The sequence below is a fragment of the Pyrus communis genome, chromosome 2, assembly GCF_041283825.1.
Source record: "Pyrus communis isolate YQ-2024b chromosome 2, ASM4128382v1, whole genome shotgun sequence".
Classification (NCBI taxonomy): Eukaryota; Viridiplantae; Streptophyta; class Magnoliopsida; order Rosales; family Rosaceae; genus Pyrus; species Pyrus communis.
In genome coordinates this window covers 5,700,822-5,713,037 of record NC_142566.1, presented here as the reverse complement: position 1 = coordinate 5,713,037, position 12,216 = coordinate 5,700,822, and the positions used below count along the sequence as shown (strand labels likewise).

General features: G+C 36.2%; 1 protein-coding gene across 2 annotated transcripts; it reads left to right on the top strand.

Annotated features, from left to right (window-relative positions):
* The first annotated feature begins 6,359 nt into the window (after positions 1-6,359).
* LOC137748289 (protein BTR1) lies at positions 6,360-11,336 on the top strand. Of its 2 annotated transcripts, none has more exons than XM_068488418.2 (8): positions 6,360-6,790; positions 7,259-7,497; positions 7,604-7,710; positions 8,948-9,141; positions 9,987-10,114; positions 10,554-10,649; positions 10,729-10,790; positions 10,878-11,336. In XM_068488418.2, the coding sequence occupies exons 1-8, from the start codon at positions 6,703-6,705 to the stop codon at positions 10,972-10,974; spliced, it is 1,011 nt and encodes a 336-aa protein (XP_068344519.2). In that variant the 5' UTR covers positions 6,360-6,702; the 3' UTR covers positions 10,975-11,336. The 2 variants fall into 2 exon arrangements, with proteins under 2 accessions (XP_068344519.2, XP_068344520.1); XM_068488419.2 differs by having other exon boundaries at positions 6,394-6,790; positions 10,050-10,114.
* Positions 11,337-12,216: the final 880 nt, after the last annotated feature.

Here is a 12,216-nt window from a genome sequence, read left to right as displayed (position 1 = left end):
TCGCCTACAATATTACTTTTCTAAACTAATTATAGGGATGAAGACCAAAAATCAAAGGGGAAATAATTGAGTTATTGGGGTCAAGTGCATCTAATGTACCCATTGTAGCTCCGCTATTGATGGTGAGCAACTTAAAACCTTAGAGCTCAGCTTGTATTAGCACCTTATTGCTAGGTTTAGCCGGAACGACACTATGGGTTTAGTTGGTACCGTGATATGACTCTCAAATGTTCGGAGGATGTAGAGTGGAGCGGCGATATGATTTTACCATTTTATTTTGTTTTTGTCTAATAATTTTCAAGAATTGTCTTGGATTTTGGTTTTGATTTCTCTATTTATGAGAGTTTGGTAGTTTGATTGCTTTCTATAGGAGAGTTGCTTGATTTTAATTACTGTTTAATTTGGTATTATACCTTATTTGATTTATGTGTGAAGGGTGGAGCGTTTGATTTGGGGTTTACTTCACTTGGTTTTGATTTCTCTATTTATGAGAGTTTGGTAGTTTGATTGCTCTCTATAGGAGAGTTGCTTAATTTTAATTACTGTTTAATTTGGTATTATACCTTCTTTGATTTATGTGTGAAGGGTGGAGCGTTTGATTTGGAGTTTACTTCACTTGGTTTTGATTTCTCTATTTATGAGAGTTTGGTAGTTTGATTGCTCTCTATAGGAGAGTTGCTTGATTTTAATTATTGTTTAGTTTGGTATTATACCTTCTTTGATTTATGTGTGAAGGGTGGAGCGTTTGATTTGGGGTTTACTTCACTTAGTGTTTTGGAATCGTGGCGGTGTCCATGGGCATCGTACTTCGTGTCCCAATATATAATTAGAGATTTTTTTTTCCTCACACAACCCTCGTGTAACTAGAAGTTTAATGGTTTTATTGATCTTTGTATTCCAGTTCACGATGAGTTCGGATAAGTGCTTGAAGTCTACTTATTACTTTGATTAGTGATGCTTTATTATAATATTTTTAGATCTAGTTCGCAACCCTTTACTGAGTTATTTATGAATAAAATTGCCATCCCTAGAGCTCAACTTGTGATGCTTTTTTTTCAATAAATAAAATATTGTACTTGTCTTTAAAAACATCAGGAATTATGCTCTTTTCTAAAAATTGCTATCCAACAAAAACCTTAAGTTTAAATTGATTGTCATCTAAAAAAAAGAGTAACTTGCCATTATAAGTTTACAACTTGTGCCACAACATTTTATGACCGTTTCTTATAAAACCCATAATTAGATTCTATTTCATTTTTATTGGATTTATTTTCTTCTTTTTCTTAGATTTCTTTCTATTTATGAAAATTTAATTAAAACATCCTTTTTAGGAAAATGTTGGCCATACTATATTTTAATTTTGGCTTAAATGTCAAAATGGTTCATATGTTCTAGTCATTGGGTTAATTTAGTTTTTGTATTTTTAATTTGGCCAATTTGGTTATTGTGTTTATCTCCATTAACCAATTAAGGACATACCATCCAATCTTTGTTAAAAAATCCATAAATTTGTTATAAACTTATTTATAAAATTATCTATTTCACTTAAAATATTTAAAAATGAAATAAAATTAAAAATTAAAAGAAAAATTACACTCCTCCCAACTCCCCAACCTCTTTCCTAACGTTCTCTCTTCTCCCAATTTTCTTGCACCCCACCCTCTTTTTTCTATGTCACAACCTTAATAATTTTTTAGATTAGAAGTTTTATCTATTATATATGTTATTTCTCATTGATGTGCATTTTTTTTGTAATTTTGAATTTAAGTAAAGAGAAAAGGTAATATATGGCACTCTTAATTTGTCACATCCCAACCCTCAAGCTCCAATGATATTGTCCGCTTTGGCATTCCCTGCCCGAAGGCAGAGCTACCGCACGGTTTTGTTTCTGTGGACCGGTACTCAGCCGTAGCCAGCGCCTGCCCTCCCCTCAGGGAGTCCACAAAAGGCCTCATTGAAACTTAAGGTTGGCAATGGATATATAAGGCCCAAAGACCACGCCCTCACGGGCGATGTGGGATCTTACAATCCACCCCCCTTAGGGAGCCCGACGTCCTCGTCGGCACACCATGACCGTGAGTCTGGCTCTGATACCAAATTGTCACATCCCAACCCTCAAGCTCCAATGATATTGTCCGCTTTGGCATTCCCTGCCCGAAGGCAGAGCTACCGCACGGTTTTGTTTCTGTGGACCGGTACTCAGCCGTAGCCAGCGCCTGCCCTCCCCTCAGGGAGTCCACAAAAGGCCTCATTGAAACTTAAGGTTGGCAATGGATATATAAGGCCCAAAGACCACGCCCTCACGGGCGATGTGGGATCTTACATAATTGCAGTCAGTTTCTCGATTACACATTCAAAGGTGAGGTGGTTGGGGTTAATTTTCTTGAGACTACAATGATGGAACTCGTGCAGTGACAGGGGGTCAAAGTGGATCTAGAGACGGGTTCATCAAGTTGCTTGCGTGTGTGGATAGGGTTAGGGTTTGGATCAAGGACAAGGCGGATGGCAGGGCGAGTTTGTTTATATTTTAATTAAAAAATATTTTTCTATAATAGGTTATAATAATTTTATGATTTTTTTAACATAGATTGGATGCAATGCCTTAAATAAACACAAGGACAAAATTGGCCAAATTAAAAACATGGGGACTAAATTGACCAAATAGCTATAACACATGGACCCTTTTGACATTGAAACCTTTAATTTTCAATCAAATAAAGCTCCAATTTTTAGGAATTTTCTTTTCTTTTTTTAGTTTTATTCAAATGAAAAAAAAAATTCCAAAAAAGATTATGTGGTCAAACACTACAACTTGAAAAATTAACATTTTCAACTTAATTGTAAAAGACATCCCAACAAAGAGCAAATATATCACAAAATATGCATAAACCTTCTTCAATGACCAATCCCAACATAACCTCCAAAACGGATCTAAACACAAAGCTTACATGCTTTGCAGAGAATCATCCAAACTAACACAATAAAATTCATGATTCGCCACGAAACTAACACGGGTCATTAATATATAGATCAACTGCAAACCAACATAATATAACAAATCTATACCAAAAGCACATTTCAGAAAACTCCCTCATAGCTAGACAACAAAACTAACCTATAGTTGCCATATAAATTTTTTTTTGTAAGTGAGACTGTATAACACAACAAACTCGTAGACTCGTAGTGAGTTTATGAAATTATTACAATGGCAAACAATACTTGAATCAAATGAGCACTCTAAATTAAAAGTTGTAGCTATAATAGCAAAAGCACAATTGTCTACCATGAGGAGCTGCTATTGTTGTCGATCATGGGATAGACATCACTAACAAAGTAAAAAACAACAAACCTTAATATCATAAACCAAGTGAAATGAAAACTTAGAATATAGGTGAAGAAGAATGAACTAGAAGAAAAAGAAAAGAAAAGAAGGTGTAAGAGAGAGGAAGGTGAAGGTTGCCACCAAACCAAAAGCCAAAGTCATTGATGAAATAGTTATGGGGGTGAACAAAAATGCTCCCTACAAAACATGCTAATAATAACATTTTTGTTCTAATTATGCACTCAACTATTACGTGTGGAGGCACATGCATAAATTTGTTTGGCGGTTTCAATATGTACATTTTCTTTCATACAAAAAAAAGCCTTTTCCAGAGAAAGATATTAAATATTTGTAGTTTCAGAAATATTAGTAGTCCCTAAATACAAAAAACTAATGCAACTAATGAAAAATTGTCACTATCAGTAAATGTTCAATAAAAACAACAAAAATTGTAAGAAAATGTGGAAATTATGAATGAACTATAGAATATGACTATTTTGTCAATTATCTATTACTATCACTAATTAAGAAACTTCACTCTCCAATGTGTTCGAGTGTTTTAATTTTAAGTTGAGTCTATTGTATGCTAACACGAAAACCCTATTTACATAGTCATATGCAAATCAATACAACCAAAACCAGAGAACGTCAATTTCATTCTAAAAAATGGTAAACCTTAACCCCTAATACATGTTAGTTTAAATTGTAATGTTTCTTACTTGCATTAGAAGACCTTGTGATGAAGTATAGGCATTGTCTTCTATTTTCTTGGATTCAAAATAGGTTCTAACTCTCTCAATACAACAAACTTATTTTCAATTTGAACCCTGACATTTGAGAAGAGGGACCAAACCTTAATTTATATATTGCAACTGCTTCCTCCTATCATGGAAGCAATCAACGTCGGTTAAAGAGGCTGTAACTACCTTTTTATCCAAATTTTGAGTTAATTATGTGACATCCCACATCGCCCAGGGGAGTGATCCTTAAATGTATATTCTCATCCCTACCTAGCACGAGACCTTTTGGGAGCTCACTGGCTTCGGGTTCTGTTGGAACTCCGAAGTTAAGCGAGAAGGGGGCTTGAGCAATCCCATGATGGGTGACCCACTGGGAAGTTGCTCGTGAGTTCCCAAAAACAAAACCGTGAAGGCGTGGTTGGGGTCCAAAGCGGACAATATCATGCTACGGTGGTGGAGCAGGCCCGGGAAGTGATCCGCCCCGGGCTGAGATGTGACATTTGGTATCAGAGCCTAACCCTGGTCGCGTGTGTGCCGACGAGGACGTCGGGCCCCTAAGGGGGGTGGATTGTGACATCCCACATCGCCCAGGGGAGTGATCCTTAAATGTATATTCCCATCCCTACCTAGCACGAGGCCTTTTGGGAGCTCACTGACTTCGGGTTCTGTTGGAACTCCGAAGTTAAGCGAGAAGGAGGCTTGAGCAATCCCATGATGGGTGACCCACTGGAAAGTTGCTCGTGAGTTCCCAAAAACAAAACCGTGAGGGCGTGGTCGGGGCCCAAAGCAGACAATATCGTGCTACGGTGGAGTGGGGCCCGGGAAGTGGTCCCGCCCGGGCCGGGATGTGACAAATTAACTTTTTCTACATTTGGCTTATCCGATTTTAACTTTCAATTATAATATAAGTCTATTTACTTATATTGTTGCAACAACATATTAATTTGATAAAGTTCACAGCTAAAAAAAACTTTTACATTCTCATATATGAATGAAATTCAGTCATTTCACATTGTATCAATATAAGTATAAAGTGATTGCTGAGTTATATTAACAAAATGAATTTTACAATTAATCACATTGATCTATTTATTGAATATTAGAAAAACTGAATACTACAAGGAGGTATCAATATTCCAAATTACAAACTAATCAAACCAAAATGTAAATGTTGTATTTGAGAGAACAATAGTTGGGAGTTAATAGTATGCTAGCAAATTTCTGACTAAGAGACTATAAGCATCATTATTACATGATCATCACAATATAAACAACATAATTAGAAAATGTGCTGCACTTAATAAGTACGTTACTCTTACAAGTATTTTTACTAACAAAAGTAAGATTGCAATTGAATCAAACTGAGGGTGTAGCTAAAAATAAGCCTAACTCTTATAAGAAGTGTAACCCTTTAGTCAAGGTTGTAGCTCTTTGTACATTTATTGTATCCAGTTCATATATTAAAGTGACATCTTTTCATTGTCAACCAATAACTCTTCTTCTTAGAGTCACGCCTTTTGGCAAATAGGCACATTTTTCATGTGAAAGCCCCTCCACAGAGATCATTTATCCCTTCACGGTCCATATAAACTCCTGACAACCACTAATTCATATCACCAGGGCCTTCCATACTTGACAAATGCTATTGAGACTTTCTCAAAGTGAGAATCTCTATGGATTCTCTGCCACATCATGCTTTTGGCACAATTCTCGTGCCAACGTTATAAAATATTGTGCAAAAAAAGTGAGATGACAAATAGTCCATAAAGAGTGTCACTTTGAGAGAGTTGCAATTTGAGAGGGAAAAAAAATTAACATTACAAAAGTATTGCAAGTAATTTTGTCACCTTTTTTTTTTATTATCATATAATAAATTTGTTAGATTAAAGAGCCGATAAATTTCAAACCCAAGCCGTAGTGTAAAGAATATTCATCACAGTAATAAAGATCAATTTATAATAATTTTATTATGAAAATGGCACGAACACTAAAAATACTGTACGAATGCCAGATTTCTTAAAAAGCGACTTACAACAGTTTTGTCACATTAAATCAGGGAAAATTAAAGTGAGAATAAAATATCTTGAGTAAATACTTGGGAATGCAAACCAAAACGTGTGGGAGGGCGGTGGGCATTAAAACCTATCCCTTCCAACTATCATAATCGTAGGCGTAAAAAAACGTGGGTCCTGAGTTTGACCATGGCTGAGATCATGCCCCTTCATCACGCATACCAGCTCACTAAAGTCGACGACATCAACAGCCATAAATTAATCCATCCGATCCGAAAAGGGAAAAGAGTTGAAAATTACAAAACAGGACTTGGGAGGCGGTTCTGACGGAAACAATAGAACGAAGACGAGGAGAGAGAAAGAGAGAGAGAGAGAGAGAGAGAGAGAGAGAGAGGGGTCAGGTGGGCAGAAGTAGGCAGAAGATTAAAGAGAGAGAGAGAGGTTCCCTTCCCCCAACATCTCACAGCGAAAACCAAAACACTCACAAATCTCACACTTCGCTTTCTCTCAAGAATTTCATCAAACACCCTTGTCTGTAAAGTTCAAACCCATTTCCAATTCTGCGAATGTTCTAGAGTCTCTCTCTCTCTCTCTTCCTCTATATCTTATTCTCTGAAGGAAGAAGACAATGGAGTCCACCGAGGCCTCCTACATGTCGTCACCGGAGGCCCCGCGGAGGCGCTTATCGCCGCCGCCGCCCAAATCACCGGGCTCCGGTATCTCTCTCACTCTCTCTTTCTCTGATCTGATCCACTTTCTCTCTCTGCTGTCCATGTATTGTATTATGTGATGTGTGTATTTAGTGGCGATTTCTGTTGTTTTTGTGCTCTAATTGTTTGGCGGAGTGGTACAACGATGAAAACGTCAGCTTCCTTGAAGTTAATTCCGTTTGCTTTCTGTAAAATGAAACCCCAACCCTAACCTAAGCCCGACATCTGGTTTGTTTGCTGAGAAAATCGTAGGGGATTCCAATTGAATGAAAATAGGGTTGCAAATCACGTTTGAATTTGAATAATTTCGTGTTCTGAAGTGATGCGGAGGTGAGGGAGTTTCGTGTAATTGTTGGTTACGGCATAAATAGGATTTTGTTGCAAGTGTCTTAAGAGTGAAAGCTCAACCAGGATCTGATTTCCGTATGTCCTAAATGCATTCGGTTTTAATCTTTTATTTTTTTCTTGTTCCAGATTCTGTGGAGAAGCCTACATATGTTAGGTTTCTGGTATCAAATGCTGCAGCTGGTTCTGTTATTGGAAAGGGTGGTGCAACAATCACTGATTTTCAATCGCAGTCTGGAGCAAGAATTCAGTTGTCACGCAATCATGAGTTTTTCCCTGGAACAACTGATAGGATTATTATGATCTCTGGAACAATTAATGAAATAGTCAAGGCTGTGGACCTTGTTCTTGCTAAGTTACTGAGTGAGGTACTTTTTCTGATGCAGCTTCACACACACTGTATATGTTTCTACAATATTAGTAGAGTAAACTAGATATTTCTGGTGCTAATTATGCTTTTCCTGCCTCGGTCAGCTTCATTCTGAAGAAACTGAAGAAGTGGAACCGAGAACAAAGCTGAGATTAGTTGTTCCAAATAGTTCATGTGGTGGCATAATTGGGAAAGGAGGGTCTACCATAAAGTAAGAACACAACGTCACGGATTTTTTAATAGCATAACTCATTCTTGCCATGCTTATAGAACACAGTGATGAAATAAAATATCTTCTCTTAATCATGAAAATCTGAGTTCTTGTTGTGAGACTAAATACTTATTTTTGTTCCCTTCAGTAATAGTAACAAAATAAAGTGACATTCCCTGGTGTTTGTACTTCTCTGAAGTACGAGTTCATTTAGAACATGCTCATATATTGCATCTTTGCTTCACTACGGATATGGCTAGGATACTTGAAAAAACCTAGAAATACAAGAATTGGCTAGTATAAACAAATTTCGATTTGCAGAGTTTTCTGCTGTCAGAAACTATTAGAGAATCAGCAAGGTTTTAGCTAAAGTAGTGGATCTACAATAATATAATTGTTCTGATGTGAATTTTTTTTGGGGGGAGTCAGTTCCTTAATTTTGGGTTTCTGCTCACTAACATAAATCAATGAGTGAACCGGACTTTGTAATTAAATAAAATCTCGGATTTGGAAAATGATGTGCGTTGATCTGGAGGTGACATGATGGCTGGTGGGCTATTGTATCAAAGAAAGTTGTAGCTGAATGTCTACTGACAAAATTGATTAGTTATATGATTGCATAGACTGAAGATACATGGCTCGAGATGGAGAGGCGTTTTTATACATAGAATTGTTCTGCTTGAGGCTGGTTCATACGTCCTATTTGGAGTCCTGTCATAACTGATTTTTTTTTCAAATCATAAACGCTCATTTATCACATTAAGCTTTTAAAATATGAAGGACGTCATGACCTAACTAGAAATTTATAGAAGTTGAGTAGACAGGTAGCAGAGATACACAGTTTGCTAGAATAGAAGATTTATGTTATTTTATAAGGATACTTTTATTTATGAAAAGAAAAGCAATACATGCAGTGACTAGGATTCTGCATCGGCAGTTCTATTAGGTGGAGGTTTTTGGTAATTAATTTCCCCTTCCTGTTATGTTGTCATTTGTGTGTTTCATGAGATAGTTGGGTGTAGGCTTCTCTTTACATGAGAAAAGCCATGGCCCATGCTTATGCCCTGTTGCTGAGCGAGATAATATAGATATTTGCAGTCTTTTGGTGCTTAGATATTCAGATAAACTTTCATGCTGTTCAATTGCTGTTCAATTTTATATTAGGGTCCTCATTTTTATGTATGTTACACAACAAAATTATATAAAGTTGCTAACAATTAAGATTTCCTTCGACCAGGTCATTTATTGAAGAATCACAAGCTGGAATTAAAATATCACCACAAGACAATAATTACTTTGGATTGAATGATCGACTGGTGACGGTAACAGGAAGTCTGGATGAACAGATGCGAGCAGTTGATTTAATTGTTGCTAAGCTATCTGAAGACTCGCATTATGCTCAGTCTATGAATGCCCCATTTTCATATCCAGGTGTGTCCGCTTATGATTGTTATCCTTAATTTATTGCCTTTTCAAAAGAAATAAATAAATAAAAATAGAATGTTCTTCATTTATAGAGAACTTAGTGTGTTGGTGTGCAAAATATTTTACGGTGTAGAATATATTAGACCTAAAATGAACTATTAAAAGCACATGTACAGTTTTTAAGTGTGCTATCATTTAGAAAACCAATTGTGTAGAAAAGTCATTTCCTGCCATTTTCCATTGCGTATAATATTGAAGTGAATTTGAAAAGCTGAAATGGAAAATAAGAGAGATCAATTTCTATCAATGTATTTTGATATAAAGCAAATTGTTACAGAGTAGAACGAAAGAGAAGTTATTTTTAATTTTTGAGAAAAGGTTCTAAACTCCCTTAAGTTGATATTCTTGTGTGTGAAATAGAATGGCATATGTGCATATATTTGATTCATCTAATTAGACCACATTTAAATATTTCATTGTTATTGGGGGCATCAAATAAATTTGGACTCAAGGACCTGGATCCAAATATCCCTTTATTTATTTTCTGGGAAATTGATGGGAACAACCTGGGCTTGCACCAGGACAAGCCCTTGGTAAGTAGAGGATTTTAGGAGTGAGATGTCCCTGTAGGATCTGCTTCTGGACATTCTGCATCTGTAACATTTTTTGACAAAACGGATAATCAGATGAAATTCTTTTAATTTTAAAAATTTGGTGGTTGTAAATAGTGGTTCATGATGACCATTTGTTTCATAGTATGATTGCATTGTTCTTATAATTTCCTAAATTGAAGTATTTACAATTATGGTGAGATTTGAATCCTAGTAAGTTCTTTCCAACTGAACATATAGGTGTTTCCTTCTCGGGTTTTCATGGTATTCCATATACATATGTGCTTCCTTCTGTTGCAACAGCAGCGTACAATGCAATGAGTTATGGACCACCAAACGGGACTGGAGGAAAGTTTCAGAATGCTAAGGTTCATCCTTACACACTAAGATATTATCTTATTTAAATTAACAAACGTCCAGGGACTTGTATAATTTGAATAGATATGCTTAGTCAATGTTCATTTCTAGACTTGTTTGTGTTGGCCTGGGATAGTATTTCTGAATTCGCATTGAGATATTATGTGGGACAGTGGATGTGCTTGAAATTATGACTTGTCAAATGGTTCTTTTGGGGCCTGTTAGTCCGTTTGGAAGTAGAAAATGATGTATGAACCTTATTTCCATAGTGGTTAAAACACGCAAGGGAATGGTAACATGTCATTTGATTGCAGGTGCATAATTGCCATGCTATCCATGTATCGTCTCATCATCAGTTTTAGTAATCAAAAGACATCCGAGTCAAATTAAAAGTTGATTCACTCTTTAACTTCTTGATTTTTTATTGACAACAAACATTTTGTTTTCCAGGAGGATCAAAGCAACTCGGTCACAATTGGTGTTGCAGATGAGCATATCGGGTTGGTTCTTGGTCGTGGTGGAAGGACCATAACAGAGATTAGTCAGGTTTTATAAGTACCAACTTAATATCTTCTAGCTTCATAACATCCGCACAAACTCTAACCAGAGCACTTTGCTTTGGCAGGGTAGTGGAGCCAAGATAAAGATATCTGATAGGGGTGACTTCATGTCTGGAACTACCGACAGGTATTAAAAATCTTAGCGTCGTTAATCTTCTGCCCCAAGCGACCATCTCTAAATCTCACCTTTCCAATCATGTGTCTTGTTCTACAGGAAGGTGACAATTACGGGTTCACAGAGGGCAATCCGTGCCGCTGAGTCCATGATTATGCACAAAGTATCCTATGCTTCCGAGAGGGCAATGGATTAGCTTTCCAAGTATCCCAACTCGTTCTCTCAGAGAATCTCTTGGCGGACAGAGCTGCTTGAATCAACTCATTCTCACAGTATGATAATTTGGTTCAGAAAATCTGAATGCTGTGATAGGAAGCAAGAACGGGAGAAAATTTTCTTTTTGTCTGGAGAGCAATTTACAGGGACTTATCTTTTTTGTTTTTGAAGAGGGAAAATGTTGGGGAAAGCGATTATTTATTGACTTTAAATAGAATGAATAGCTTTATTTCTTTCTTTATGCAGTTTGTAACTTCTGAATTTGTAGGTGCCGTCTCAATGTACGTTTGTAGCTTTATTTCCATGCAAATCAAGTTTTATAATGGAAAATTTGTTCTCATGCGTCTCGGGTTGAAGCCCTCCCGCTCTCCTTAGTGATATTGCTTGTCGTCGACCCCGATTTATGTATTTTTTTTACATGGACTCATGTGATTTTCGTACTTGGTTTGACCATTCGGGAATGCTGTAATTTTATTTCTTTAAGTAATTGGGACTCGGCAAGGAACCTTTGATTGTAAGAACTAGGACTAGGTCAAAATGTTGTTGGTACGGTTACCCACTCTTTATTTTCCTTTGGGTGAAAAAAAATTTAGGGGGAGTGGAGGCGGTCATGTATACCACAAATCTCTTTGAGGACTTATAGATGTATCTTTTTTTGTTTTTGTTTTTAAAAATTGTCCATTAAGAATGATTGCTGGTAACGGAACTCAAACCTAAGCCTTAGTCTAGCAAAGAGAACGATTATCACCAACTCAATAAACTCTCGTTGGCTATGGTTACCCCCTCTTTGGGAGAACCGAAATCAATTAATATTCTAATTCTTAACTTCCTATGTGTTTACTAAAACGTACAGAACAAAAAAAAAAAAAAAAAAAGACAACTGTGATTTTCTGTTAAATTAGTAATCTAACAATTTTTTTTTTGAACAAATGATAATAATTACACTAATTGTGATTTTCTATTAAATTAGTAATCTAATAATTTTTATTTTTTGAACAAACGATGATATTTACACTAAAGGGGTGGGGAAGAAGGCTAAATCTCACAATGGGTAAACAATAATATGATTCAAATTCGTATTTGGTGAGAATTGAACCTAGGACCTCTTACTTACAAGTAAAGAAGAATACAATTAGACGGTAATACTAAGTAACAATTAGTAATCTAATATTTGAAGATCATGAATAAAATCAATTAGAGAGGAGTAGTCGATTTGATTTAC

What these genes read in the sequence shown, in the direction of transcription:
- LOC137748289 (XM_068488418.2), top strand. Translation starts at nt 6,703, where the DNA reads ATGGAGTCCACCGAGGCCTCCTACATGTCGTCACCGGAGGCCCCGCGG. An exon ending in GAAAGTTTCAGAATGCTAAG is followed by an intron (nt 10,115 to 10,553) that starts GTTCATCCTTAC and finishes TTTGTTTTCCAG; the next exon opens with GAGGATCAAAGCAACTCGGT. An exon ending in ATGTCTGGAACTACCGACAG is followed by an intron (nt 10,791 to 10,877) that starts GTATTAAAAATC and finishes CTTGTTCTACAG; the next exon opens with GAAGGTGACAATTACGGGTT.